The sequence below is a fragment of the Rhineura floridana genome, chromosome 7 (assembly GCF_030035675.1).
Source record: "Rhineura floridana isolate rRhiFlo1 chromosome 7, rRhiFlo1.hap2, whole genome shotgun sequence".
Taxonomy (NCBI): domain Eukaryota; kingdom Metazoa; phylum Chordata; class Lepidosauria; order Squamata; family Rhineuridae; genus Rhineura; species Rhineura floridana.
The window spans coordinates 113,517,280-113,543,241 of NC_084486.1; the positions used below are offsets into that span (position 1 = coordinate 113,517,280).

The 25,962-nt window shown below is 41.7% G+C and overlaps 1 protein-coding gene across 6 annotated transcripts in view; it reads right to left on the bottom strand.

Annotated features, from left to right (window-relative positions):
* SLC9A9 (solute carrier family 9 member A9) overlaps nucleotides 1-25,962 on the bottom strand; it is a 414,620-nt gene that overhangs the window by 153,337 nt on the left and 235,321 nt on the right. For all 6 annotated transcript variants that reach the window (XM_061636943.1, XM_061636945.1, XM_061636944.1 and 3 more), the window contains one exon: nucleotides 25,095-25,248. In XM_061636943.1, coding sequence (XP_061492927.1) covers nucleotides 25,095-25,248 — 154 coding nt within the window. The remainder of the gene's footprint in view (nucleotides 1-25,094; nucleotides 25,249-25,962) is intronic.

Consider the following 25,962-nt stretch of genomic DNA (forward strand, 5'->3'; position numbering starts at 1 on the left):
CAAGGACTGCTGAGTAACTGGAAATGTACCAGTTATCATCAAACAGTATTACTGTTATCTCCTGATGGCCATGGCAGTGAGCTTTATTTAAAAAATGGGAAACCTTTTATGTACCCGTCAACTTGTATTGCTTCCCCACAGCTTCTGTGGGAGGGGGTCCTCAGTGTGCATAAGGCTTTTTTTGGCAGTCTATGATCCTCCCAATAATTAGTTGGTGTAGACAGGTAAGAATGGCTATATCTCTTCACCTAGCAAGTTCTATGTGACTGGTAGTTCTTTGATGTTGGTAAAAGTAAATATAACAACTCCTAATTTGTATTTTACCTCTGTTAGGGAAATGTATTGACAAAATGTAGTGATGGTGAATGCAAAGCAGCCATTCATCTGGTACATTCTGACATTTTAAAAATATAGCATCTATGTTTGGAAGCTTAACATTAAAAATGTAATCTATTAAATCAAAATTTCATGAGGTAATGAAATTATAAAGACAACTGTTTATATTTGCTTGCCTGAAACATATCAGAATCAAACAGCATGAGATTCTGCCTTCAGTTCCAGAAGATGCCATACCCACTGGGAAGCCACTGGTGTGTAGTGGTTAGTATTGGACTAGGATCTGGGAGATGAAGGTTCATCTCCACTTAGCCATGAAGATAACCTTGGGCCAGATACTGCTTCTTAGCCTAACATACCTCCAGGGGCATCACTACCAGAGCTGCCCCGCCCCACGCCGTTGCCCGGCAAGGCTGCTCCAACCCTTCCTCGGAGGCGGGCAGGCGGGTGAGACCGGGAGCAGCGTCGGTGGGGCAAGGGAGGCATGCCGGCGTTCCCAGGCCTTCTCCGGCTGGGTGCCCCTCCGGCACGCGCCCTCCCAGGGGCATGGACAGGGTGGCTGGCCTTGAGTGCACGCACATGTGTGCGCGCACGCACGCAAGCCCAGCCACCTCATCCATGCCCCTGGGAGGGTGCGCACCGGAGGTCCGCACCCCCCTGCACTCCCCCTAGTGACGCCGCTGCATACCTCGCAATTATACATCAGTGAACATGTAAATAAAGTACATTGCAAAGCAATTTATGAGTTTATTTACATATAAAGCGCTCATGTTAAAAAAAATTGTTGGAGAGAACTAAACTGAAAAGCATCTGTGATGTGATGGGGGTTGAATGGATGGATGGAAGAAAATCCTCTGGATAGTCCATTTTCTCTGACATCCCCAGGCCCTGCCTACCAACAGCATGAGGTCCCCGGATGGTTGCTTATCAGGGAATGTGGCCCTTGGGCTGAAAAAGTTTCCCTTTCCTTGCAATGAAACAACTAAAATATTTATTTATTTATTTATTTATTTCATTTATAAACCGCCCATAGCTAATAGCTCTCTGGGCGGTGAACAAAGCAAGATTAAAATACAATATTACAATAAAAGCAATAACAAATAGCAGCAAGTTAAACTAAAAACGTTAAATATGAAACATTGAACATTAAAATGCCTGGGAGTATAGCCAGGTTTTAACCTGGCGTCTAAAAGAAAGTACCGTAGGCGCCAGGCGTATCTCCTCAGGTAGGCTGTTCCACAGTTCGGGGGCCACCACAGAAAAGGCCCTAGATCTAATAACAATCCTCCGGGCATCCTGATGAGTTGGTACCCGGAGGAGGGCCTTAGATACTGAACGAAGTGGATGGGTAGGTTCATAGCGGGAGAGGCGTTCCACAAGGTATTGCGGTCCCACACCGTGTAAGGCTTTATTGGTCAAAACCAGCACCTTGAATCTGGCTTGGAAACAGATAGGTAGCCAGTGCAAACAGGCCAGGACAGGTGTTATATGCACGGACCGATGGGTCCTCGTCAACAACCTGGCTGCCGCGTTTTGCACTAGCTGAAGTTTCCGAACAGTCTTCAAGGGCAGCCCTACGTAGAACGCATTACAGTAGTCCAATCTAGAAGTTACCAGAGCGTGAACAACTGAGGCGAGATCGTCACTGTCCAGATAGGGGCGTAGTTGGGCTACTAAGCGAAGATGGTAAAACGCATTCCGTGCCACCGAGGCCACTTGAGCCTCGAGCGACAAGGAAGGGTCAAAAAGGACCCCCAAACTACAAACCTGTTCCTTCAAGGGGAGTGTAACCCCATCCAGAACAGGATGAACATCCACCATCTGGGCAGGTAAAGAGCTCACCAACAGTGTCTCGGTCTTGTCTGGATTGAGTTTCAGTTTATTAGCTCTCATCCAGTCCATTATCACGGTCAGGCAATGGTTCAGCACATCAACAGCCTCACCTGAAGAAGGTGAAAAGAAGAAGTAGAGCTGCGTGTCATCAGCGTACTGATGGCAACGCACTCCAAAACTCCTGATGACCGCACCCAGAGGCTGCATGTAGATGTTAAAGAGCATGGGGGACAAAACCGACCCCTGAGGGACTCCACAATGGAGAGTCCAGGGTGTCGAGGAATGTTCCCCAAGCACTACCTTCTGGCGACAATCTGCTAAGTAGGAGTGGAGCCACTGCCAAGCAGTGCCCCCAACTCCCAACTCCGCGAGTCTGCCCAGAAGGATACCATGGTCGATGGTATCAAACGCCGCTGAGAGATCAAGGAGAATCAACAGAGTCACACTCCCCCTGTCCCTCTCCCGACAAAGGTCATCATATAGGGCGACCAAGGCTGTTTCAGTGCCAAAACCGGGCCTAAAACCGGATTGAAACGGATCCAGATAATCGGTTTCATCCAAAAGCACCTGGAGCTGGCCGGTGACCACCCGCTCCAAGACCTTGCCCAAAAAAGGGACATTCGCCACCGGTCTATAGTTGTTCAAAACATCTGGGTCCAAAGAAGGTTTCTTTAGAAGAGGTCTCACTACTGCCTCCTTGAGACTACCAGGGACTACTCCCTCTCTCAAGGAGGCATTTATCACCTCTTTGGCCCAGCCGGTGGTTACAGCCCTGCCGGCCTTCACCAGCCAAGATGGGCAAGGGTCCAGGGCAGACGTGGTCGCCCGCACCATTCCAAGCACCTTGTCAACTTCCTCGAGCTGCACCAACTGAAATTCATCCAACAATAAAGGACAAGGCCGCATTCTGGACACTTCAATGGAGTCATCTGTCATAACATCAGAGTCTAAGTCCCGACGGATGCATGCAATCTTGTCCTGGAAGTGCTCCGCAAATTCATTGCAGCGGGCTTCCGATGTTTCCTTAGTATCATGAGGGCCAGAATGTAGAAGCCCTCGTACCACCCTAAAAAGCTCCGCTGGGCGGCAAAGAGATGATCTAATGGTGGCAGCAAAATAAGACTTTTTTGCCGCCCTAACCGCTTTTACATACAACTTAGTGGAAGCACTCACCAAAGAATGACTACATCTGTCAGGAGTTCGCCTCCACCTGCACTTTAGCCTCCTTCTCTCTTGCTTCATCACTCTCAGCTCCGGGGTATACCACGGTGCTGTTTGAGTTCTGCACCGAAGGGGGCACACGGGAGCAATCATGTCAATGGCCCGGGTCATCTCCGTATTCCACAGGTTGACCATGGCCTCGACAGGAGCGCCAGTGCTATCAGCCAGAAAAACTCCCAGACCACTCTGGAAAGCAACAGGATCCATAAGCCTCCGGGAGCGGACCAACTTAATAGGTCCCCCACCTCTGCAGAGGGAAAGGGCTGTCGTGAGTCTAAAACTCAGCAAGCGGTGATCTGTCCATGACAATGGAGTAGATGAAAAATACCCCACCCTCAGATCACCTTCTCCATGACCAGTGGCGAAGATCAAATCAAGAGTATTTCCTGATACATGCGTTGGGCCAGTAACAACTTGAGACAGCCCCATGATTGTCATGGAGGCCATGAAGTCCTGAGCCGCCCCGAACAAGACAGCCCCGGCATGAATGTTGATATCCCCCAGTACCACAAGTCTGGGGGACCTCAACAATACCTCCGAGACTATCTCCGTCAGCTCAGCTAGGGAAGCCATTGGGGGGGTACACCAACAGTATTCCCAGTCTGTCTCCTTGGCCCAGCACAAGATGAAGACACTCCAAACCAGTCGCCGTCTGGACAGGGTGCTTGGTGAGAGAGAAAGAACTCCTATAGACCACAGCAACCCCACCTCCCCGGCCCTCAGATCTACCACAGTGCTGCACCGAATACCCAGGTGGGCAAAGCTGGGAAAGAGCAACTCTTAAACAATATCTTAAAACAATATAAAGCAACACCCAAGGCAGAGACCTATAGTGTATTATTTTACATGAGATGCCAGGAACTTCTTTGGGTGATGAATGCACTCTCCCACTGCTCTGTGGCTTGTCATCCTTGTGTTTCAAGGCCAGAACAGGAACAAGGCTCTGTTTCTGGCATACTGGAATGTGAGCAAAATATTCTTGGTTGGTCACTCTTTAGAAAATGACAAGTTTTGAAAGTAGCTCATCATGGGATAATTGAACAGTACCATGAGTAAATATGATGTCACTAGAATATTAACCGGAGATTTCCCCTTTGTTTTCCTTCATAGCAACAATGCTTCCCCCGACCCCCGCAATTTCAGTGTGCAATGAGCATGAAACATTGATGGGTTTCAAAGCTTGAATTATGACTGCTATTACCTTTTGCAGCTTGGCTACTGCTTATATCAAGTAACCTCTATTAGTAGGGACATGGGGAATTTAAAGTGTGCTAAAGAACTTAAAATCTAAATTTACAAAATTGACATAAGTCTACCCAAAATGCAGAACTAGGTGCTAGTTGGATTATACAAACATTGACTTTTTGAGCAGAGTGGAACTACTTCTTACTATGGACCACTGGTTATGTGCAGCCATTTTAAAAAAATCTGAAATAATAGTAAATTAGGAGAGGAGAACAGTGCATTATGGAGAAAGTACTGGACTCCATTCTAGTACTGCAGGTTCAGCTTAAGACAATATACATCCAATTTTGGCTCCATCAGTACTATACATTTAAAGCAGTATCACATCACTGTAAACAGTCATGGCTTCTTCCAAAGCATCCTGAGACCTGTTGTTTGTTAAGGGTGCTGAGAATTGTTAGGACATCCCTATGCCCCGCATTGAGCCACAATTCCCAGAGGGAAGAGGGATTGATTGTTAAACCACTCTGAGACTTGTAGCTCTATGAAGGGTATAAGGGTCTCCTAAGAACTCTCAGCACCCTTAACAAACTACAGTTCCCAGGATGATTTGGGGAAAGCCAGGACTGTTTAAAGTGGTATGACACTGCTTTAAATGTATAGTGCAGATGAGGCCTTGCTGAGAATGCACTTCAATACATACATGTGCTGGTGTTGTCTGCCCACAAGCATGAGGGCACTGATGTCATTATCAGTTCATTGTTTTCAGCAGAGCTTGGAAAAGTTACTTTTTTGAACTACAACTCCCATCAGCCCAATCCAGTGGCCATACTGGCTGGGGCTGATGGGAGTTGTAGTTCAAAAAAGTAACTTTTCCAAGCTCTGGTTTTCAGTGTACTACAAGGTTCTGTGGCTTTCCACGTGTCTGCTTTAATGCTAATATTCCTCTCTCCTCTCTCCTCTTTGGACAAAATCAGATACAGTTATCTGTGGAAGATATAACTGGAGTTCTTACCTGCACAATGCTCCCCCCCCAATCATTCTTTCTGACTCACCCAATCGCTCACTGTGACAAATGTAGGAAAACAATCTCTGGGACTTGTTTCTGACATATCAGAAGTGTTTGTGTGTATAGTGGTGAGTCTGTGCTGTTGACTGTATGGTGATGCTGGAACATGAGAATGTTACAATTCTGGATAGGGTGAAGAAGCATGAAAGAGAAAACATGGGGCACTTGCACTTTTTGTTTCTCCCAGCTACATCCCATATTACTCACACCCATCTTACACTCACATCCAAAGCTTCTTTGAGTTCTCTTGAGTTGCCCTCTCTAAGGAAGATGATTTCATTACAGCACATGCCGGAGGTGCATCTTGAAGATCAAGTTTTGAATAACCCAGCTATGATTCCTCAAATCTTAATACATAATTAATTCACTCTTTATTTATTTATAAAAAATGTTTGTATACCGCTGTTCATAAAAAAGCACTTTGCAACAATCATACACATATATAATAAACACAATGTAAAACCATTTGTTCCCGTTAAGAAAAAGAAGAAAAGAAATAGTACACCCACAAAACAAATTAGAGGAACTTCTTGAGGAAAAGAATGGGTCTAGTATTCAAATTTACTGCTACTCTGAGTCTGGAGTGGCTTCTTATTTATGGCAGTGGAATCATTAGTGAGGCAATGGAACATTTTCACACTGTAATGCTGTCTATCCATTGTGGTCCCATTAGTGTCAAAGAATATCACATTTCACAAATGTAACAGCCACTATCTCACATTGCACTGATGTTGCTGTAGCTCATAGTAGCCATAGGGGCATTAGGATGGAATACTCTACCTGCATCAAGATTTGCAGCTGGGATGCCCCTGCCATGCACTTCCTCTGCTCACGTTATATCCAGGTAATTTCTTTTCACTTAGATACCATGTCTCATCTTGTAAGAGTTATGTCTTATGTTGTACACAGAGCTGCACAGACATAGTATATCTTTATTGATCAGCTAATATTTCTGGAACCACACCCCAAGTTGTGCAAACAATATTTGTGCCCAGTGTTCTTATTTGATGGTCTTATAGGATATGTCCATAAAAATGATTAAAAGGGCAAAGTTTTCTGGAGAGATCACATCTAAGGCATGAGAAATTAAGATTTATTTGAATTCCTGTAAGAGGAAGCTGTCAGTACAGTAGATGATTTGAAAGGAATATTTTTATGCTCACTTTCAGTGTTACTTCCCTAAGTAAATCAGTACAAAAGCTTCCCTATTATTGTTTAGCATTGCTAAGTGAACCTTTGAAGAGATGTCATCTGTTGAGTGGTGATCAACATGTTCTATGGGACACCATCATTTGTTGGGTGGTGGTCATGTTCTATGGGACACCTTCACAATGGAAGATGTGAAATGGACCCAATCCCCAAACAGGTTATTCCCAACCAATTGTGAACAACTCATTACCCACCAAGTTCAGTGAAGAGCACAATAATGTATTATGGCCTGCCTTTTTTCTTTTTTCTTTTTGGTAGTCTCAGGCAGGTTGTAGGGATTTTTTACTGATTCCCTCAACAGATCAGCAGACACCACTGATGGACTGTAAATGGTGTGCTGGGTCATAAGGTGTGCAGGCTTAATTTAAGCAAGAGGTGAAGCAGTTTATATTTTTTTTTATTATTTAATTGGATGGAAAGCTTCATGGGTTAATGTCTTCATGACAGGCCTCACAAAAACTCTTCATGAGCTTGAATCTCTTAAACATGGCAAAGGAATAATGCTAAGAAAAAGCTGTCCTCTTGGCTTCTTTGTTCACACATATAGCACGTGAATCAGGATAAGATCTACTTCAACCAACCACAAAAGGTGATTTTTGAGGGGTTATATTTAAAGTTTGCCAGTTCACAGCATGAAGTCCTCTGTGGTTAATCATTTTATAGCTAATCCATTTTGCTGTCTAGCCTGTTGGAACACACAGCACTGACCTCTTGTATGCTAGATAACAGAAGTGTTAACTCTTTGTGTCTAAATTTAATGGTATCTAGGAACAACTCATATGTAAGTAACTAAGGGTTCCTACTGGGAGGAAGGGCAGGATATAACTCTAAATCATCATCATCATTTAAGAGCACGTGCAAGTTAAGAGAAGTGTGAATTTTGAAGGACAACTGTATTTTGGTTTACTTTTTGTTTTGGGAATTGTGAATTAGATATTCATGTTAAAATGCAAACTGAATCAAATTTCTGCCTATCACACTGGGAAGTGCAGCTGCTGCTGTGTGCCTTGAAAAATGGGGCTACAACCTCTGCTGGGAGGGATGGGATGCAAAGACATGCTATCCTGCCCAGGGACTACGTACAGAACAAGAAATACAGCCTCTGGAAATTAATTGGTTGTAAGTGCAGCACACAGAAAAAGAAGTAGGGGTCAATCAAACCCCCTGGCTAGCATAAGTGGGGCTTGATGGACTAGCATAGCCATTTATGCTTCCACAACCTTGCTGCTTGTGCAAGAAGATGGAAGTTGGGGAAAAACACCCCTTTGCTGCACCAGCTTCCATGCTGGTGCAGCAAAAAGTCCTGAATTGGTCCTCTTGCTGTCATGCGACAGTAGTAAGATCAACACAGAATCAAGCAGATTGTGTGCTAACCCAACCCGATCCTGTCTCCTCCCTCACTACCACTGGGGCGTTGCCACTGGTTGTAGCATCTACCTACTTTTTTGGCAAATGCATTGGGGTGCTTCTTACCGGCAGAGCTTCCCTGCCAACAGCAGAACTCCCCAATGGTGAAAGGCAGCAGAACTGGGCAGAGTTGGGTTGCCTCATCCAAATCCCCTCCAGCACAGTGGATCAGGGTCTGGACTCTGTTACTTCATAACTAACTTAAGTACCTCAAATTGCAGGGGGGAGGGGCAGATGGCTAGTTAACTTTTTTAAAAAAGTTAATTAATGGCAGATAGATCCATCAACAGCTAATGGCCACATTAACTAAACATAACTCAATATCAAGGCCTGATACACTTCTGATTATGAGACATGGAGACAAAGGTGGAGTTCATGCATATTTTCTGAACTTCCCGGAAACATTTGGGTTGCAAGGCAGAATACTTGCTATTTGTCTTGAGGCAGCAAGACATTTTTATATTCTTTGTAAGGCCACTGTTACTGGGACAGGAAAGGTTCTTGTGTGGATCTTAACCAAATTTTCAGGAAGAAAAAATATGAAGGGGTGAAAGGGTTGCTGATCAAGAAAGGAACAATTAACATCTGATAATGTTCATTAGAAATAGCCATAGTCATAATGGCAGTGCATGTCTTCAAGTCTGAATGAAAGAAGGCTTGGGAAGCAAAGGGCGTTTTGTGGAAATAGCTACTAAAATGTAAATAGCTTAGATTTTTATTATATTAAGGGGTGTAACGTTTAAAATAAATATATAAATAAAACATGAAGCGCTTTTGAAGAAAATCTACTTGAAAATGTGCACAGATTGAACTGTTTACTGAAGACTTGTGTCTGTTTTTCTGTTTGCAAGCAGGTTTTTTGTGCTGCTGCTAGACTCGGTGCAATATATAGTGTTGCAGAGTGACACTTTGGCCGAGTCCAGTGTAACTGTGGCAAATCTGATAAGGATGACGGACACTTCAGCTGTATATCCAAATTGCAATGAACTTGGCTGACATTGAAGATAAGAGAAAGCAATCAAAGTATCAGAGAAACACAACTCTCACACATGCTGCACGGGTGCTGTCATTTTATGTCTATTCAGTACATTTGTATGCCAATCCAGATTCTGTCTGCATGCTTTTTATCTAAGCCTCTTTATTATGGCTCCAATTTAGCTATTTTCAGCTGGTGCTTTACAGCAGCAGTCTGACATGAAGGTTTGTTAATCAGGCATTGCTCTGTAAACAAGCAAAGCATAAACTATATATAGAATCAATGGTTAGAAATTGTTGAATTACATGATGGTGGTAATGTCACTAAGATCTTCCTTGGTGATATTCTAAAAACGTATCAGTGACCTTCTGAATAGACTATAAAATGACTTGATTTATCTGGAGCTCACAGACGCTTTTTAACAATGGTGTAAATTGTCTTTGAAACAATTCTTTTTGTACATTGCAGTTGCCATTTGGTAAAGCAAATAATCTTCTTCCCACTTGCGTTCCCTTTTCTTTTCTTTCACACACTATTTTCTTCCTAAGATGCCCTTTATCAATACAGAAGTCATTAAAATTGTGCACATCAAGTACAAAACCTGTGTTGAATTCAGGCATAGTGAATTAACTGTGCACTGCCGCCTTAATTACAGCCCAGCCTCCAAACTCTCCACCCCCTTTTCCCTTCTCTTCCCTTGGACTAGGAGAAACCCTGCTGCAGACCTGTGCTTTAGAACTCTGCCAGGGAGCTGTATATAAAACCCTGTTTAATAATTCCGTTGCATTACACATAGCTCTTTTGAGCCTGAATCGGTAATCAAGGTAAAACAGGCAACACAAAGCTCAGTAAAGCTGCAGGCCTACACCCAATTACCTGGGAGTAGAGATGAAAGGATCTGTCAATTTCAGTTTTCATTTTTCCAGTCTTAAATTGAGTTCTCCATATTTCTGCAGCAATATTTTTCTCTTTGTTTTTAAAGAGGTGGGGAAGAGTTGCATCTTGTTATATATTCTGGGTGTTTTTTAGGATGTTTTTATTCTTGTTATATTGGTCTTTAGTGTAGTATGTTGCTGTGAGCTTCTTTTTGGGAAAAAATGACTACTAATAATTTGCAATTTTTTAAAGATAAAATTGTCATGGAAATTCTTCAGCATTTTAGTGTGAATTTCTCCTAATAAACACTTTTTACTTTACTGCCAGAAGCCTCATATTTTATTCTAGGTGTCTGGTATATTCACACAGCTTGAAGCATCCCACTTGCCCCACCCTTCCCCACATACATTCTGTTCAATATATTGACTGAGCAGGCTGCTGGACTACTGGTTTCTTTCTCCTTTTCCCAACAGAAGGGACAGCAAATGGTCCTCATCCACATAGGTGCCAGGCAGTTACAGTAGGGCCCCACTCATATGGCAGGTTACGTTCCGGACCCCCGCTGTAAAGCCGAACCCATTGAATAGAATGGCGCACGATGCCCGAAAACTGCCGTAAAAGCGGAACAAGCGCTGTATGAGTGGGACTTCAGTCTAATTGCGTCTAATTGACACCGCTGTATTAGCGAATCGCTGTAAAGTGGGGCCCTACTGTATTGGAATATGATGGAATGTACTTACATCTTCAAATATCCTACTATCTGGAGGACTGAAAAAATACAGCTGCCTAAAGTGTGATGCTAATATATAGGAATCAGATCTGGATCTCTCTGGCTGCTTTCACACGTGGGGCTTATTGCATCAGTTTTATCGATTAAAATGGAAGCGCTTCAGTCTCTATTTCTAAAATTCCTTTCACACTGCAATACCTGTTACATTAAGGAACCAGGGCTTTTTTGGCCGATATACCAGTATTTGGGGCAAATATCTTTCATGCTGCTGCAGCAAACAATGTTTTGTTTTTGACCCTCACATGTTATACACAAGTGCACTGTAGTTTCCCCATAATTCACTACTTGAGTTAGTGTCTGGACATTGGCGTGTGTTTAGGAAAAGGAGGAAGGGGGAGCTGCTACCCATGCCTACACAGGAATACTGGTACAATTTTTGTTGGGATGAAAAATTGATGCATGCCTAAAGGGCAGGAATGCATTGCATGTTGGGATGCCTGTCACATGAGTGGCTCCAGCTAGCACAAAAGTCCTGTGATTTTCTGGGTTCCCAAGCTTGCAAACAGATCATTTCTGGAATTATTTATCATGGAAATGAGTGCTAAACTTCCACTATATTCCACTAGATTTCCTGAACTAGTTTTTATGTTGTGTGAAAGTTCAAATAAAATATGCAAATTACCTGGTAAGAAATCATCAGAATAACAGAATAAAGTGCAGTGTGAAAGCAGCCTCTCCCCCCCCCGCAGTTCTCTTTAGAACTCACCCCTTAACTTTTAAAGGGGGTGACTAGAATTTGATATACTGTATTTTCCAGTCCTCTCCTCCCCTCTCCTGGCAAATTGTCTCATCCCATTTGGTACTCTTTAAGGCAGCCTGTCCCAACCAGTGTGCCTCCAGATGTTGTTGGACCACAACTCCCATCAGCCTCAGCCAGCATTGCCAATGGCTGAGGCTGATGGGAGTTGTGGTCCAACAACATCTGGAGGCACACTGGTTGGGAAAGGCTGCTTTAAGGTTTAGACAGTATAAGAGAGTTGTGAGCCTTTATGCCAGTACAACAGGCATTGCCAAGCCAAAGTGCTGGCTCAGCAGGTTTCCCAATCTGTAAATCAGTCAGGAAAACAACCTGAAAACTCCTTCTCACTCTTGTAAGGTAAAAGGAGCCTTTTTTTTTTTCTTGGAACAGTTCCATTTCACAAAATTAGTGTTAGGAAAAAGGAACTGGGAAAAGAGCCAGTGTATGATTTTTCCTTGAGCCAGCTATCTTTGTCATGTCCAACACTCTGTCAGTTGTATAGACTCCTCTGGGTTCTTTCCCTAACCACAAGCTATATGTCCAGCTCATTTTAGAAACCAGTTAAAGAAGAATATTTGGATTCAAATTGATTAGTAGCCTATTTGTGGGTGCATATGGATGACCTTTATCAGGAGAAGGACAAGGGGAGTGTTATCTCTCAGCAGCTTTTGATATCATGGATTATGGTATCCTGCTGAGCTGATTTGGTGCGATGGGTATTGGAGGCACTGTTTTACAGTGTTTCTGATCCTAACTCAAGGGTTGTTTTCACTTAACAGCATTGGGTGATTGTCTTTGGCCACCTGGCAGTTGTCCTGTCCCCAGTACTGTTTAACTTCTGTATGAAGCCCTTGGGAGCAATCATCAGGAGATTTATGGTGAGGTGTAAGCAGTATGCTGATGATACCCAGCTCTATTTCTCTGTAACATCTGAATTGAGAAAGGACGTGCAAGCCCTGGACTGCTGCTGGACTCAGTGGTGGGCTGGATGAGGGTGAACAAACTGAATCTGAATCCTAGCAAGATGGAGGCACTGTGGGTTGATGGTTCCTGAGTTCAGATACTTAGTCAGTTGCCTGCAGAGCTTGGAAAAGTTACTTTTTTGAACTACAACTCCCATCAGCCCAATCTAGTGGTCATGCTGGCTGGGGCTGATGGGAGTTGTAGTTCAAAAAAGTAACTTTTCCAAGCTCTGGAACTTGCCTGCTTTGGATGGGGTCATACTCCCTCTGAAAGAGCAGTGCTCCTGGATGTTGTTGCTAGAGGCCCAGTTGACTTTGGTGGTTAGGAGTGGCTTTTACCAGCTTCAGCTGGTAAGACAGCTGTGGCCATTTCTGGACTGGGAGAGCCTGACCACTATTGTCCATGCACTGATAACCACCAGGCTGGATTACTGTAATGCATTCTATATAGGGCTACCCTTGAGGTTGGTCCAGAAGCTGCAGCTGGTGCAAAATGTGGTGGCGTGACTGCTCACTGGGGCACAGTATCGCCAATATGTTATCCCACTGCTGAAAGAATAGCAATGGCTGCCCATTAGCTTCTGGGCCAAGTTCAACATTTTAGTTTTGGTGTACAAAGTGCTACATAGCTTGGGACCAGGATACTTGAAAGATCGTCTTACCCTTTTTATATACCCAGTTGATCACTGCACTCTGAAGGTGAGGGCCTCCTGCAGCTATCATCTTATCAGGAGGTCCTGTCCACACAACATAGGAAGTGGATCTTTAGTCACTGACACTTCGGAATTCCCTCCCCTAAAATATTACACAGGCACCATCTCTGTTCTCTTTTTGGTGCCTATTGAAGACTTCCTCTTTCAACAAGACTTTTAAGTAGAGGCCTTATCCCAGTCTGTGTCTGTGCTGGAATTACTTCTTAAGATGCTTTTAAAGTTGTTTTTTAAAGATTTTAAGATTTTGGTTTTAATATGTTTTCAAAATGTTTTGTTTTAATATGTTTTAAAGTCTTTTTGTTTTTAAGATGTTTTAAAATGGTTTTAGTGTTTTTTGTTGTTGCCCTGGTCTCCTTGGGGGAGGAAGGACAGGATATAAATTCAATAAGTAAGTAAATAAATAAATAACTTTTTGAGATTATAACATCCTCAGGTTGTGCCTTTTCTACCTCACTTTCATGTGGGGACTGGCCAAATATAAATGAATTCTTCAGTGTATACATAGATACGATGTGCTGCTGGAAAACATGTTTACAACACTGTTATGAAAGCAAAGCACAAGACAGTTGAGTTTTATCTTTCAGGAGGAAATATAATTGTACAAGTATGTACAATTTATTTTTATTTACAAAATGTTAATTGTGGGGGACCATTTTGTCTAAACTGAGCTGCACATAAAGCATTAGAAGGGGGGGAAATCTCAAGTTTTCAAAGCTTGGATTTTTCTCCCCTAGACAAGCCTTAAAGGAGAATGGAGAATATCCATTTTTTTTCCTCTTCCTTGTAAACACCAGGCTGTAGGCAGCTGGCTGCTGCAGTGCAAGCTCCAGCAAGACTAGGACGAGAGCTAAATGGAGGGTGGGAGGTAGATCGAGAAGAGAGTCAATCCAAAGTCATGGACAATTACAGGCTGGGTATGAGCCACAGCATCCGTACAAAGTGATGGAGACTGGAGCAAAGATTGAGACTGACTGCTGGAAATGCAAGTGGATAGGATAGCAGCAGACTGGGAGGGGATTAGGAAAAATGACAGGCTACCTACAACTCTTGGGCCAAGCCTAGGAATCCACAGCAAGGCCCAGGTCTGACCTGAGAGTATTTAAAGCCAGACTAGACCAGATCAAGAAGACTAAATAGGCCACCTGCAGAGTGGAGTGATGAGGGACCTGACAGAGTATCATTGTCTCTTCTTCCTCTTCCATCACCAGTGCAAAGCTCAGAAGGTTCTCAGAAGACTGGATGCTCTCAAGAACAATGATCATAAAACCATTACCAAACTGAGTTTATTACAAAATTAGCAGAAGTCATTCTTCAGAGTTTGTTAGACTAGAGAAAATACAACTAACAGTTTGGTCCTATGGTCTTGCTACACTGGTTGCCACTATGCCAGGAGTAATGCTAATGTAATTTAAGCCCTCTTTAGGTGTTAATGCTCCTTTGTTATTCACCATGCGAGTGGAGATGCACCGGCTAACCCCACCACTATTTAGGCTTCATATGAAGGGTGGGACCATCTGTACTGACAGAATCTTTGCATGGACAGTTGTATGCATGAACGTTTCCATGTGACCTGGAAACCTGCAAGATCAAGGTTCAGGGTCACATGGCAGTCTTCATATGTACAGCTGTATGTGCAAAGGCTCCATCACTATAGATGGTTGTGCTGTTTGCACAAAAACTATGGGATAGGGTGTATCCAAGTATCAATGCCTGAAGAGGGCTATTGTTGCAATCCTTTGTCCTCAAGCAACAAAGCAAAAAGCAGAAGACTAGAGAAATGAGACAATGTAGCAAGACCAACAGTCAGTCCCACAGCATCCCTGGCTAAACTTAGGCTGCCACCTGCAATTTAACTTATATGCGAACCATGTATGGAACGCAGCAATCAACATGCAGTGACAACACAATATGATGTTGTCACTCAACTCAGTTCATATCCATCCCACACCCAATGCACAAACTTACTTTGAATCCCAACTTTGTGAGAAGTAAATGTGTCCTATTTAAATTTCCTTTGCGTGTGTGGGGGTGAGGGGTGAGGTTGTAGGTACCATCATTAAACACTTATAAAGTACTGAAAATTATGAGATGGGAGAGGCAGCAGCTCAGGACCTCTGTTAAAGAGAGAAAGAACAAGACACAGAAGCAGACAGAAAACAGGTATTTGATGGGGCTTTTATAATGTTTCAGAGCTTAGCCCTTGACCCACGCCATTCCCCCACCAGCCTCCAGCAGCACACCCAGGGACCTAACAGGGTCACCCAAGGCAGAATGGTCAAAACTGAGACACCAGATTAAGATGCATCCAGACTCAGAGGAAGGCACTGGTAAACCACCTCTGAATACTTCTTATCATGAAAACCCTATGAATAGACTATCCAAAATGCAACACGAGGAAGAACAACAGACACTGGGGAAGAACAATGGACAAGTATGAGTAGCGCTGTTATAATGACACAATTGGGTCAAGGCAGAACAGGAGCCCAGAGGCTGATGCGCACAGATATGAAAGGAGAGTCCGGAGTTGTACGATGTACACAGTAGGAACATGGAATGTGAGAAGCATGAACCAGGGAAAGTTAGAAATTGTCAAGCAAGAAATGGAAAGTATCAACATTACAATACTTGGTATGAGTGAATAAAAATGGATGGGAATGCAACTATGAAATATTTTATGCAGAAAATGAAAAATTAAGAAGAAACGGGGTTGTTTTAATAGTGAGAAGTGATGTAGCAAAAGCAATTAAGAGCTGTAACACAAGGTCTGAGGGAGTGATATCAATGAGATTTAATGGGAAACCTATTAACATAACCATCATCCAAGTCTATGCTCCAATGACAAATGCAGAAGAAGAGGAATTGGAGAGATTTTACACAGAGGTACAGGAAGAAATTGGTCACACACCAAAACAAGATGTTCTGATAATCATGGGGGACTGGAATGCAAAAGTAGGAAACAGAGAAGAACTAGAAACTGTGGGAAACTGGGCCGTAGGATATAGAAATGAAGCAGGATAAGTACTTATTGAATTCTGTGAAGCCAATAATTTGTTTCTTGTGAGCACATTTTTGAGCAATTGAAAAGATGACTGTACACATGGACATCACAAATGGTTAATATAGGAATCAAATTGATTATATAATTGGTAGCAGAAGATGGAGAAGTTCCATACTTTCTGCAAAAACAAGACCAGGAGCAGACTGCGGTACACATAATGAACTGGTTGTATTGAAAATTAGAGTAAAGCTAAAGAAGAACAACAAAGCAATCATAATGCCAAAATACAATTTAAATAACATCCCAGAAGAATATAATGATCAAATAAGGAACAGGTTTGAGGCTTTAAACTTAGTTGACAGAGAACCGGAAGAATTATGGAGTAAAGTCAGAAACATTCTCAGAAGAATTCAAAAAGACAATACCTGTAGTTAAAAAGAGAGAAGGACCTCAATGGATGCCTGAAGAAACTCTTAAAATGGTTAAAGAGAGAAGGAAAGCAAAAGCAAAAGGAGACAGAAACAAGGCCAGAACCCTAAATGCAACAATACAGTGACTAGTATGGGCTCCTGCTGGAAGGAAGGGCGGGATATAAACAAACAAACAAACAAACAGACAGACAAACAAACAAACAAATAAATAGATAGTATGCAGGGACAAAAGAGAACCATTACAGTAGTTATTGTAAAGAAATAGAAGAGGACAATAAAAAGGGTAGAACAAGAGCCCTATTCCAAAAGATAAGAGAAATGAAAGGGAAATTTAAATGAAGAGCAGAGATATTGAATAATCAACAGGGGAACACACTGAGCCACCGAGATGACATAAAAGGAAGATGGAAGCAATACACTGAAGAACTCTATAAAAGAGATGCCAGCATGACAGATCCATTCATGGAGGAACTGTATGATGAAGAACCAGAAATTTTAGAATGCAAGGTGAAAGCTGCTCTTAAAATACTTGGAAGAAACAAATCACCAGGAATAGATGGCATACCAATAGAGTTGCTACAAGTTACTGAGACTGAATCTGTCCAAATTTTGACAAAAATCTGTCAAGAAATATGGAAAACTAAACAATGGCCGGCAGACTGGAAGCGTTCCATATACATCCCAATACCAAAGAAAGGGGATCCCTGGGAATGCAGTAATTATCGAACTATTGCCTTAATATCCCATGCAAGTAAAGTAATGCTCAAGAGTCTACAACCCGGGAAGGGTGACTTCGCTTGTGCCTGCTTTTGAGACGGGCTCCCGCCTCAAAAGAAGCTTGTTCAGATATAAATCAGTCAGAACATTTTTTATTTTGACTGATGAAATTTCTCCCGGGCAGGGAGAAACGTAGAGATCAACCTCAAAAGCCTGTTTTTGTTGGGAGGACTGGATTTCATTAATTTATGAGAAAAAGTCCAGCCAGCAATGCCGGACGGACTTCCGAACAAGCTCTATCTGATTAATGCGATACGTTTATCTTTTCTTCAAAGAGAAAACGGACTAACAGGCAAGCACCCTTCTTTCCATTATTTTTTTTACTTGGTTTAAATTGTTGCAGCAAAAAGAGATTTGTCAAATGAATCAGCTTTAAAGAACTTCTGGGTGAGCTATAACTCTTCTCTGTTATTCACGAAATTAACAGCTTATCTCTGTTTCTATTGCAAAAAGCTGTCCTGGAAGTGCATTCTAAAGATATAAACAGAAGAGGGATTTCTATTCTGAGGAACATTATATTGTCTGGGTCTATTCTCTTTTTGGTCTATTTTATTTTGACGAATCTGCTTCTTCACGACGCCACTAACTGTTTTGATGCTGGGAACTAAATTTGTTTTGTATTCTTGAACATAGAGAGATAAGGCAGGCTGCTCTGTTTATACTGTGATGTCATCAAGCCTGGAATATTAACCCAATTGTTGCTGAAATAAGAAGTGGTTCTTCTTTATTTTTGTTTTGTTTTGTTTTCGTGGTTTTAAAAATGGCAATCAAGAAAGTGGCTGAGAATCTGGAAGTAATTATGTTTCAGAAAATAATGGATGAGATTGAGATAACGAAACAAACCCTGCGACAGGGCAGTAAGGAGCTGAAAATTGAACTGAGCAAAATGACGCAGGAGCTTAAAGAAATAGGGGATCCTGTGAGAGAGGAGAATGAGATCAGAGATGAGAAAAGAAAAAATAAAGGGAAGATACAAGCCCTGGAGATTGGAACAAATGTGGAATTGGAAAAAGATCTGGAGTTTATGGATATTAGAAATAAAATCTACTGTTTGGAATTTAACGTTATCTCTGAAGAAATTAATGAAGATATTAGAGATAAAGTTATCAATGGCTTGGATAATCTTCTGGACTGGAATGACGTGATGGAGCTTGATATAGAGAAAATCTATGGAATTAACTGCAGCCATGTGACAATGGAAAAACTCTCAAGAGATGAGCCAGTGCATTTTGTAAAAAAGAAGAACAGAGATATGACTTTACAACAATATTTCAGCAACTTATTCAGAATTGATGGCAAGAAAATATTTGGGATAGAGGAAATTCCCATCAGACTCTTATTATATGACTATGGCTATGACAGCAAGATTATTATGGAATACTGATAATGGAAGATTGGACACTGAAATTACTGGACTTAACAGGACTATTGAAGATGGAAGATGGAATTAATAGGGATAATGGAATAATGGCTATTGAAATTATTGGACCTAACAGATTTTGATGAGATGGATTAATCGATATGTTTATTTGGACTATGGTTATGACAATAAGATTATTATTATTATTAACGAGATGGATTAATCGACATGTTTATTTGGAGAAAAATTGATAGATATATTTCTTAAAGAATTGAAACCTCTCTTTGACTTTTTGTGGAAAGAATAAAGTAATGTTTATGAGATTTGATGATTAATTAAGATAACTACTGGAGGAAAGTGATTTTATAATATAATTTAAGAGACAGGATTGTTATATATTGTAGACCTACAACTGATTTGAACTGCGACAAATGGGAAGTCAACATTTTATTTTTTGTTTAATCTTTTTTGTTTTGTTTTGTTTTTTGTCTTTGAATGTTTTATGATTTTGTTTTGTATGTTTTATGAAAATTTGAATAAAAATTATTGTAAAAAAAAAACAAAAAAAAAACATACGTTGGATAATGGAATGGACCAAGGAATTTCAGAAGAAAATCACCCTGTGCTTTATAGACTACAGCAAAGCCTTTGACTGTGTACATCATGAAAAACTATGGAATGCTTTAAAAGAAATGGGGGTGCCACAGCATCTGATTGTCCTGATGCACAACCTATGCTCTGCACAAGAGGCTACTGTAAGGACAGAATATGGAGAAACCGATTGGTTCCCCATCGGAAAGGGGTGTATTTTATCACTTTATTTATTTAATCTGTACGCAGAACATATCATAAGGAAAGCAGGACTGAACCAAGATGAAGAAGGTGTGAAAATTGGAGGGAGAAATATAAATAATTTAAGATATGCAGACGATACCATAATACTAGCAGAAACCAGTAATAATTTGAAATGAGTGCTGTTGAAAGTTAAAGAGGAAAGCACAAAAGCAGGACTACAGCTCAATGTCAAAAGGCTAAAGTAATGACAACAGAAGATTTATGTAACTTTACAGTTGACAATGAGGACATTGAACTTGTCAAGGATTATCAATATGTCAGCACAGTCATTAACCAAAATGGAGACAATAGTCAAGAAATCAGAAGAAGGCTAGGACTGGGGAGCACAGCTATGAGAGAACTAGAAAAGGTCCTCAAATGCAAAGATGTATCACTGAACACTAAAGTCAGGATCATTCAGACCATGGTATTCCCGATCTCTATGTATGGATGTGAAAGTTGGACAGTGAAAAAGATGGATAAGAGAAAAATCAACTCATTTGAAATGTGGTGTTGGAGTAGAGCTTTGTGGATAACATGGACTGCGAAAAAGACAAATAATTGGGTGTTAGAACAAATTAAACCAGAGCTATCACTAGAAGTTAACATGATGAAACAGGTTATCATACTTTGTATGCATAATGAGAAGACATGATTCATTAGAAAAGATAATAATGCTGGGAAAAACAGAAGGGAGTAGAAAAAGAGGAAGACCAAACAAGAGATGGATTGATTCCATCAAGGAAGCCACTGACCTGAACTTACAAGATCTGAACAGGGTGGTTCATGAGAGATGCTCTTATTTGCCGCCATCCTGCGTTGCCAGAAGGCCTGGGAACATTCCCGAAGGGTTCAAAATTATATCACATGGGGCCCCTTGGGCCAATCCGAGCAAGGCAAGAGCAGGGTATATAAGATTGCTCCTCCCTTAATTCTTGCCTCTCTTTTGCCTTGCGGCACCCCCCTTCCTGGTCAGTATGGGCTTTGCTAGTCGCCAGTTGGAGCTGAGTAGAATTTTTTGGGGGGGGATGCTGATTTCAGCATCCCTTTCATTTTGCCTACTCCATACTGCTGGGATTTAATTCAATTGGCTAATAAGGGGGGGTTCGGTTGCTCACTTTGGCTGGCATGGAATTCGGGCAGGTGAGGAAGGTGGGGTACAAAATAGGTGACTGAGGCATTGTATTAAAGGGCACTCACTAGGGAACCGCCAGTCAGGCATGGCTGGTGGGGAACTTGGGGGTGTCCTTGTGGGACCAGCTTGTGCATCAGGGTGAACGCCTGTACGGCGGGGCCAGGGTGCGGAGGTTGGAAACACGTGATTGACTCTATTGGCAAGAAGGGATAATTTACCCACATTCTTTGCTAGGGAGTCATGGTCAGTAGAGACTGACATGCCCAGTGAATTGGAGGGATAAATCCCTCTCAGTCAGGTATCCTCAGCTGCCCGAAGTAGCTTTAATTTGGTAATTGGCAGAAACTGGATTTAAATATAATTGTTATATTTTAATAAATATAACATTAATCCATAGGTGTGTCACGAGTCTTCTTTGGTGTGGTGGCAAACTGAAACTGACAGATTTGCCCATCCCAACTGACAATGACAGTTCTATAATACTACCTCAAAATACCCCCCCCAAACTGTCTCCATTCAGATCCCATCTGCACTGTACATTTAAAGCCATATTGTTCCAGTTTAAATAGTCATGGCTTCTCCTGAGAACTGTAGTTTGTGAAGGGTGCTGAGAGTTGCTAGAAGACCTCTACCCCTCTCACACAGTTACAATTCCCAGAGTTCGCTGGGAAGAGGGATTGACCACTCAGAGAAGTGTAGCTCTGTGAGGGGAATAAAGGTTTCCCAACAACTCTCAGCACCCTTAACAAAGTTCCCAGGATTCTTTGGAAGAAGCCATGACTAATTATAGTGGTGTGATACTGCTTTAAATTATAGTGCAGAAGGGACCTCACTCTGTGCCACTGAGTGAATGAACCTACACACAATCTGTTTTTTTCCCACTGAAATGTAACGTTTAAATGTCTGAACACCTGGGACAATTGGCTGTTTTTAACTGGGATTTTCATGTCTTCATTTGGTGCACCCAGTACCCCAAAACTAATGATGCACTCAACAAACATGTGACATGGATGACAATGAAGCTAGTAAATGTGCTACAATGTCAGAAAATATGGTGGCTGGGAGGACAGAGGGGGTGTCATAATGATAGTGATGGCATACAGTCAGGGGTAGAGATGGAAAGATCTGTCAGTTTTGATTCTTTCAGTTTCTCATTGAAGCAATTTGCAATTTTTTAAAAAAAAATCCTCAGAAAATGTCTATTATTTCTATTATTTCTCCTAATAAACACATTTTGTAGTCAGTGTTGACTAAAGTACCAATGTTTGCAAGCAATTTCTCCTAATAGAATGCATTTTTGTTTTATTTTCACTCATATATTCATGTTTATGCACACTTTCCCCTAATATATACATTTTAGAAGCATTGTTTGGTAGGCAAATTGCATTGCAAAATTCAAAAAAGTGTGAATTTCAAGGATGAGTTTTGGTTCTCACATTGTTTCAGAAAGTGTGGATTTGATAGATTTGGCTTGAAATGTGAACAGAACAAATTTCTCCTCCATCCCTCAGCAAGGATGGTGAACTTGTGGTCCTCCAGATGTTGGTGGAATCCAGCTTCCATCAGCCTCAGTTAGCATGGTCAGGGACGATGGGAGCTGTAGTCCTGCAACATCTGGAGGGCCACCCCAGAGGTTCCCCACCCCTGCCATACATATTGCAAAAGGCATCATGAAGGCACAGAAGGCAAGAACACTACCACTATTATCTTTTCTGCTGCAACACACACTGAAGTCACCTTAAGTGAGGTCTGAGCTGACCTGCAGTTTCTCCCCCAATTAATTATTACTGTGTGTATTTTTGCCACTTGGATTCCATTCTGAGTTAGCTAGAGAACTATCAGAACTAGGCTTTTGGCAACTAAGGAAGAGCCAAGTTCAAGGATCAATGCTCTCCAGTGTCAAAGAGACTGTCTCTTATCATTATCAGATTATCATTCAGCAAGGAGCTGTCTGAAGACATTTTCTAGCTGGAATCAAAGCTAAGTATCAATCCAAAGACAGAAAGACATAGGGAGGCAGTGATATAACCAGACTGGGGGCAAGAGTGCCAGCAGATAGCAAACCATACATACAACGCCTAAACAAGTATTACCTAGCCCCCCCCCCAAGATCTTGTCAATAGCAGGGTATTAAACTTTAACTTAACTTTAAATACGTTTAATATAACTTATTAAAGTTATATCCCACCCTTCCTCCCAGTAGGAGCCCTGGGTGGCAAACAAATGACAAAACACTAAAAACATCTATAAAATATATTAAAAACAAAACTTCATAAAAACCAACATAAAAACATATTTATATATCACCCCTAGACTAGAAATTACTGTGTACAACATAATAACTAAACAGTCCACAAAAATGTATTGCTTTCCATTTGTCTGGATGGTCCTGAAAAATCACTGCCCTTAAGAACAATGTTGCAAAGTTTGATTATTTGTAACCATAATATTTTACACTAACACTTAGTCTCTATGGAGCATTCACAGTGTATCTTATTCATTATCTTAATGCACTGTACAACAGCAGATCAATATGGTCACAGATGGAGGGTAAAGGCTGAGGCTTCCTCCACACCATACATTTAAAGCACATTCAGAACATCCCCTCTCCCATGAATTCTGGGAAGTGTAGTTTGTTAAGGGTGCTGGGAATTGTATCTCTGTAAGGGGTAAACAGTTTCCAGGATTCTTTTTTTTGGAGGGGGGGGTGTTCTTTAAATGTATGGTGTGTATGCAGCCTTAGAGAAAGTGGCTTGCTTAAGGCCACCCGGTGAGTTCAAATCTGGGATGAGTTCAAATCTGAACTTCCAGGTCAGAGCACATGCTCTTAACCTGTTCACTAAACCATTGGGTTGGCACAATTTCCATTGCTTGAAGGAAACTGAGTCATTGCAGTATTTCAATCTAGTTAATCTTTTATTTAATAAACCTAGATTTCTTTTGACTAAATAACAAAGGCAAATAATTTATAATCACAAAGTCATTCTAAAATGACTTGTTTAAATGGTTTACAGTGTACAACAAATAAGAATAATACAGTGTCATCAGCAATGAAACCCCCTTCACAAATGACAACAGCCATTAAAACCCACTGCAATGCCACATTTTAGATTTACAGTTAATAAATTAAGCAATTAATCATGTTTAGTTGTCAGTTAATGTTTCCTGCTCTATGAAAGAATGAAGAAATATCCAATAAATAATGTGAAAAGTATTTGTAACATGAAAAGTATCTGTGCTAACCTATTGCATTCAACACCCTTCAAATAAAATGGACAGAAAAACATTATTTCTTTGGCCTCTGTCTAAGGTCAGGGGAAGCCCAACTACTAGGCAGAACAAAGCAGATGTGTCAGATGATTTTGGGTATAATGAAAGGGCAGCATATTGTCAGCTATTTAATTTATCAGTGTTGTATTTTTTTGCTGCCAAGAGAGGGAGAGGTGCTTTGGGGATTTTCTTCCCCAGGTGCCAAAATAACTTGATCAGTTTTGGATACTAAGCAGCTTTACTTCAAAAGTGGGGGTGCTATTTGTTGCTCTGCCTCAGGCAATGAAACATTTTGGTTAGCTCTATGTAAGGTGGTACAGCTGACCAGGACAGCACAGCTTCAACTGCGGAGAAGTGAAGATCAGCTGAAAACATGGCTCTTGGCAATTGATAGGTGTAGATTAATTTCCCAACCTTTGGGTCCCCAGATGTTGCTAGACCCCAGTTCCCATCATTCCTGACTAGTGGCAATGCTGGTAGGGGCTGATGGGAGATGTAGTCCAAGGACATATGGGAACCCAAAGGTTGGGAAAGGGTGGTGCAGATCCAACTGGTTACTCAGTCTAGGGCAAAATCTGGAACAACAACTGTATATAACTTAGCAGCAGCATCCACCATTTGAGCAACAATATCCACAAGAATATTTATAAGGGGAAAAAAATTAACCTAGCAGCATAACTCCCCCAAGAAACCACTCCAGGAAACCAAACTTAATTGGAAAACAAATGCTAAAAATCAGAAATATGCTCAAGACCACCATTGGATCTCAAGTCAAGATGCTGCTTCACCTCATCATTGGAATGGTGGAATGAAGTACAGTGTGAAAGCAGCCCTAGCACCTTTCATGACTGTCTCCATGTCATTTGTAAACTACAACAAAGGATAATGTAAAGGAAAATATGCAACAAGCATTGAGGGTGAACAAAGCAATAGATTACATTGCAACATGAGATTATGAATCGAAAACACTAACCTGATTTGAAGCCATGCAAGCATTGGTGTGGTGCCTCCTCCAAACACCCAGACTGTGAAGAATACAATCAGTAATGTGGTTGTAAACATTGTTTGCTTAGGCTGAGATTCGGTGTCCCGGATAGCCAGTGCAAATGCAATTGCACCACGTAAACCTTCAGAAGACAGGGTGGGGTGGGTATAGAGAAAATCATTTGCCATGTTAAAAGCTTGGGGGAAAGAGCAATGTTTAAGCCACAGTTCTACTTGGGGAGAGTGGGAGAGGGGCTGTAAAGCAGAGGCAGAACCTGTATGAGAATAAGTCAGTAATGGCACCAGTTACGTAAGGTGTTGGTAGGCTTTCCCTCACTGGAAGTCTTCAAGCTGAGGATAGACATTGGTGCAACTAGGCAATTTTAGAGCCTGGAGATAGGGGAGAAATGTTATTCAGGTCCCATCTGCATTATGCATTTAAACCACACTTATACCACTTTAAACAGTCATGGCTTTCCTGAAAGAATCCTGGAGACTGTAGTTTATTAAGGGTGCTGAGAGTTGTTAGGAGACCCCTATACCTCCTCAGAGCTACAATTTCCAGAGTTCTGGAATTGTAGCTATGTGAGGGGAATAAGGGATCTCCTAACAACTCTCAACACCCATAAGAAACTACAGTTCGCAGGAAGCTTGGGGACCAACTATGACCGTTTATGATACTGGTTTAAATGTATAGTGCACATGGAGCCTCATTTAAAGCTGACCCTACCTAATTCACACTTTCCAAAACTATATGCCATGGGTGGGGAACCTATGGCCCACCAGATGTTGCTGGATTACAACTCCCATTCAGAATGCTGGCTGGGGCATATGGGAGTTGGGAGTATAACGACATC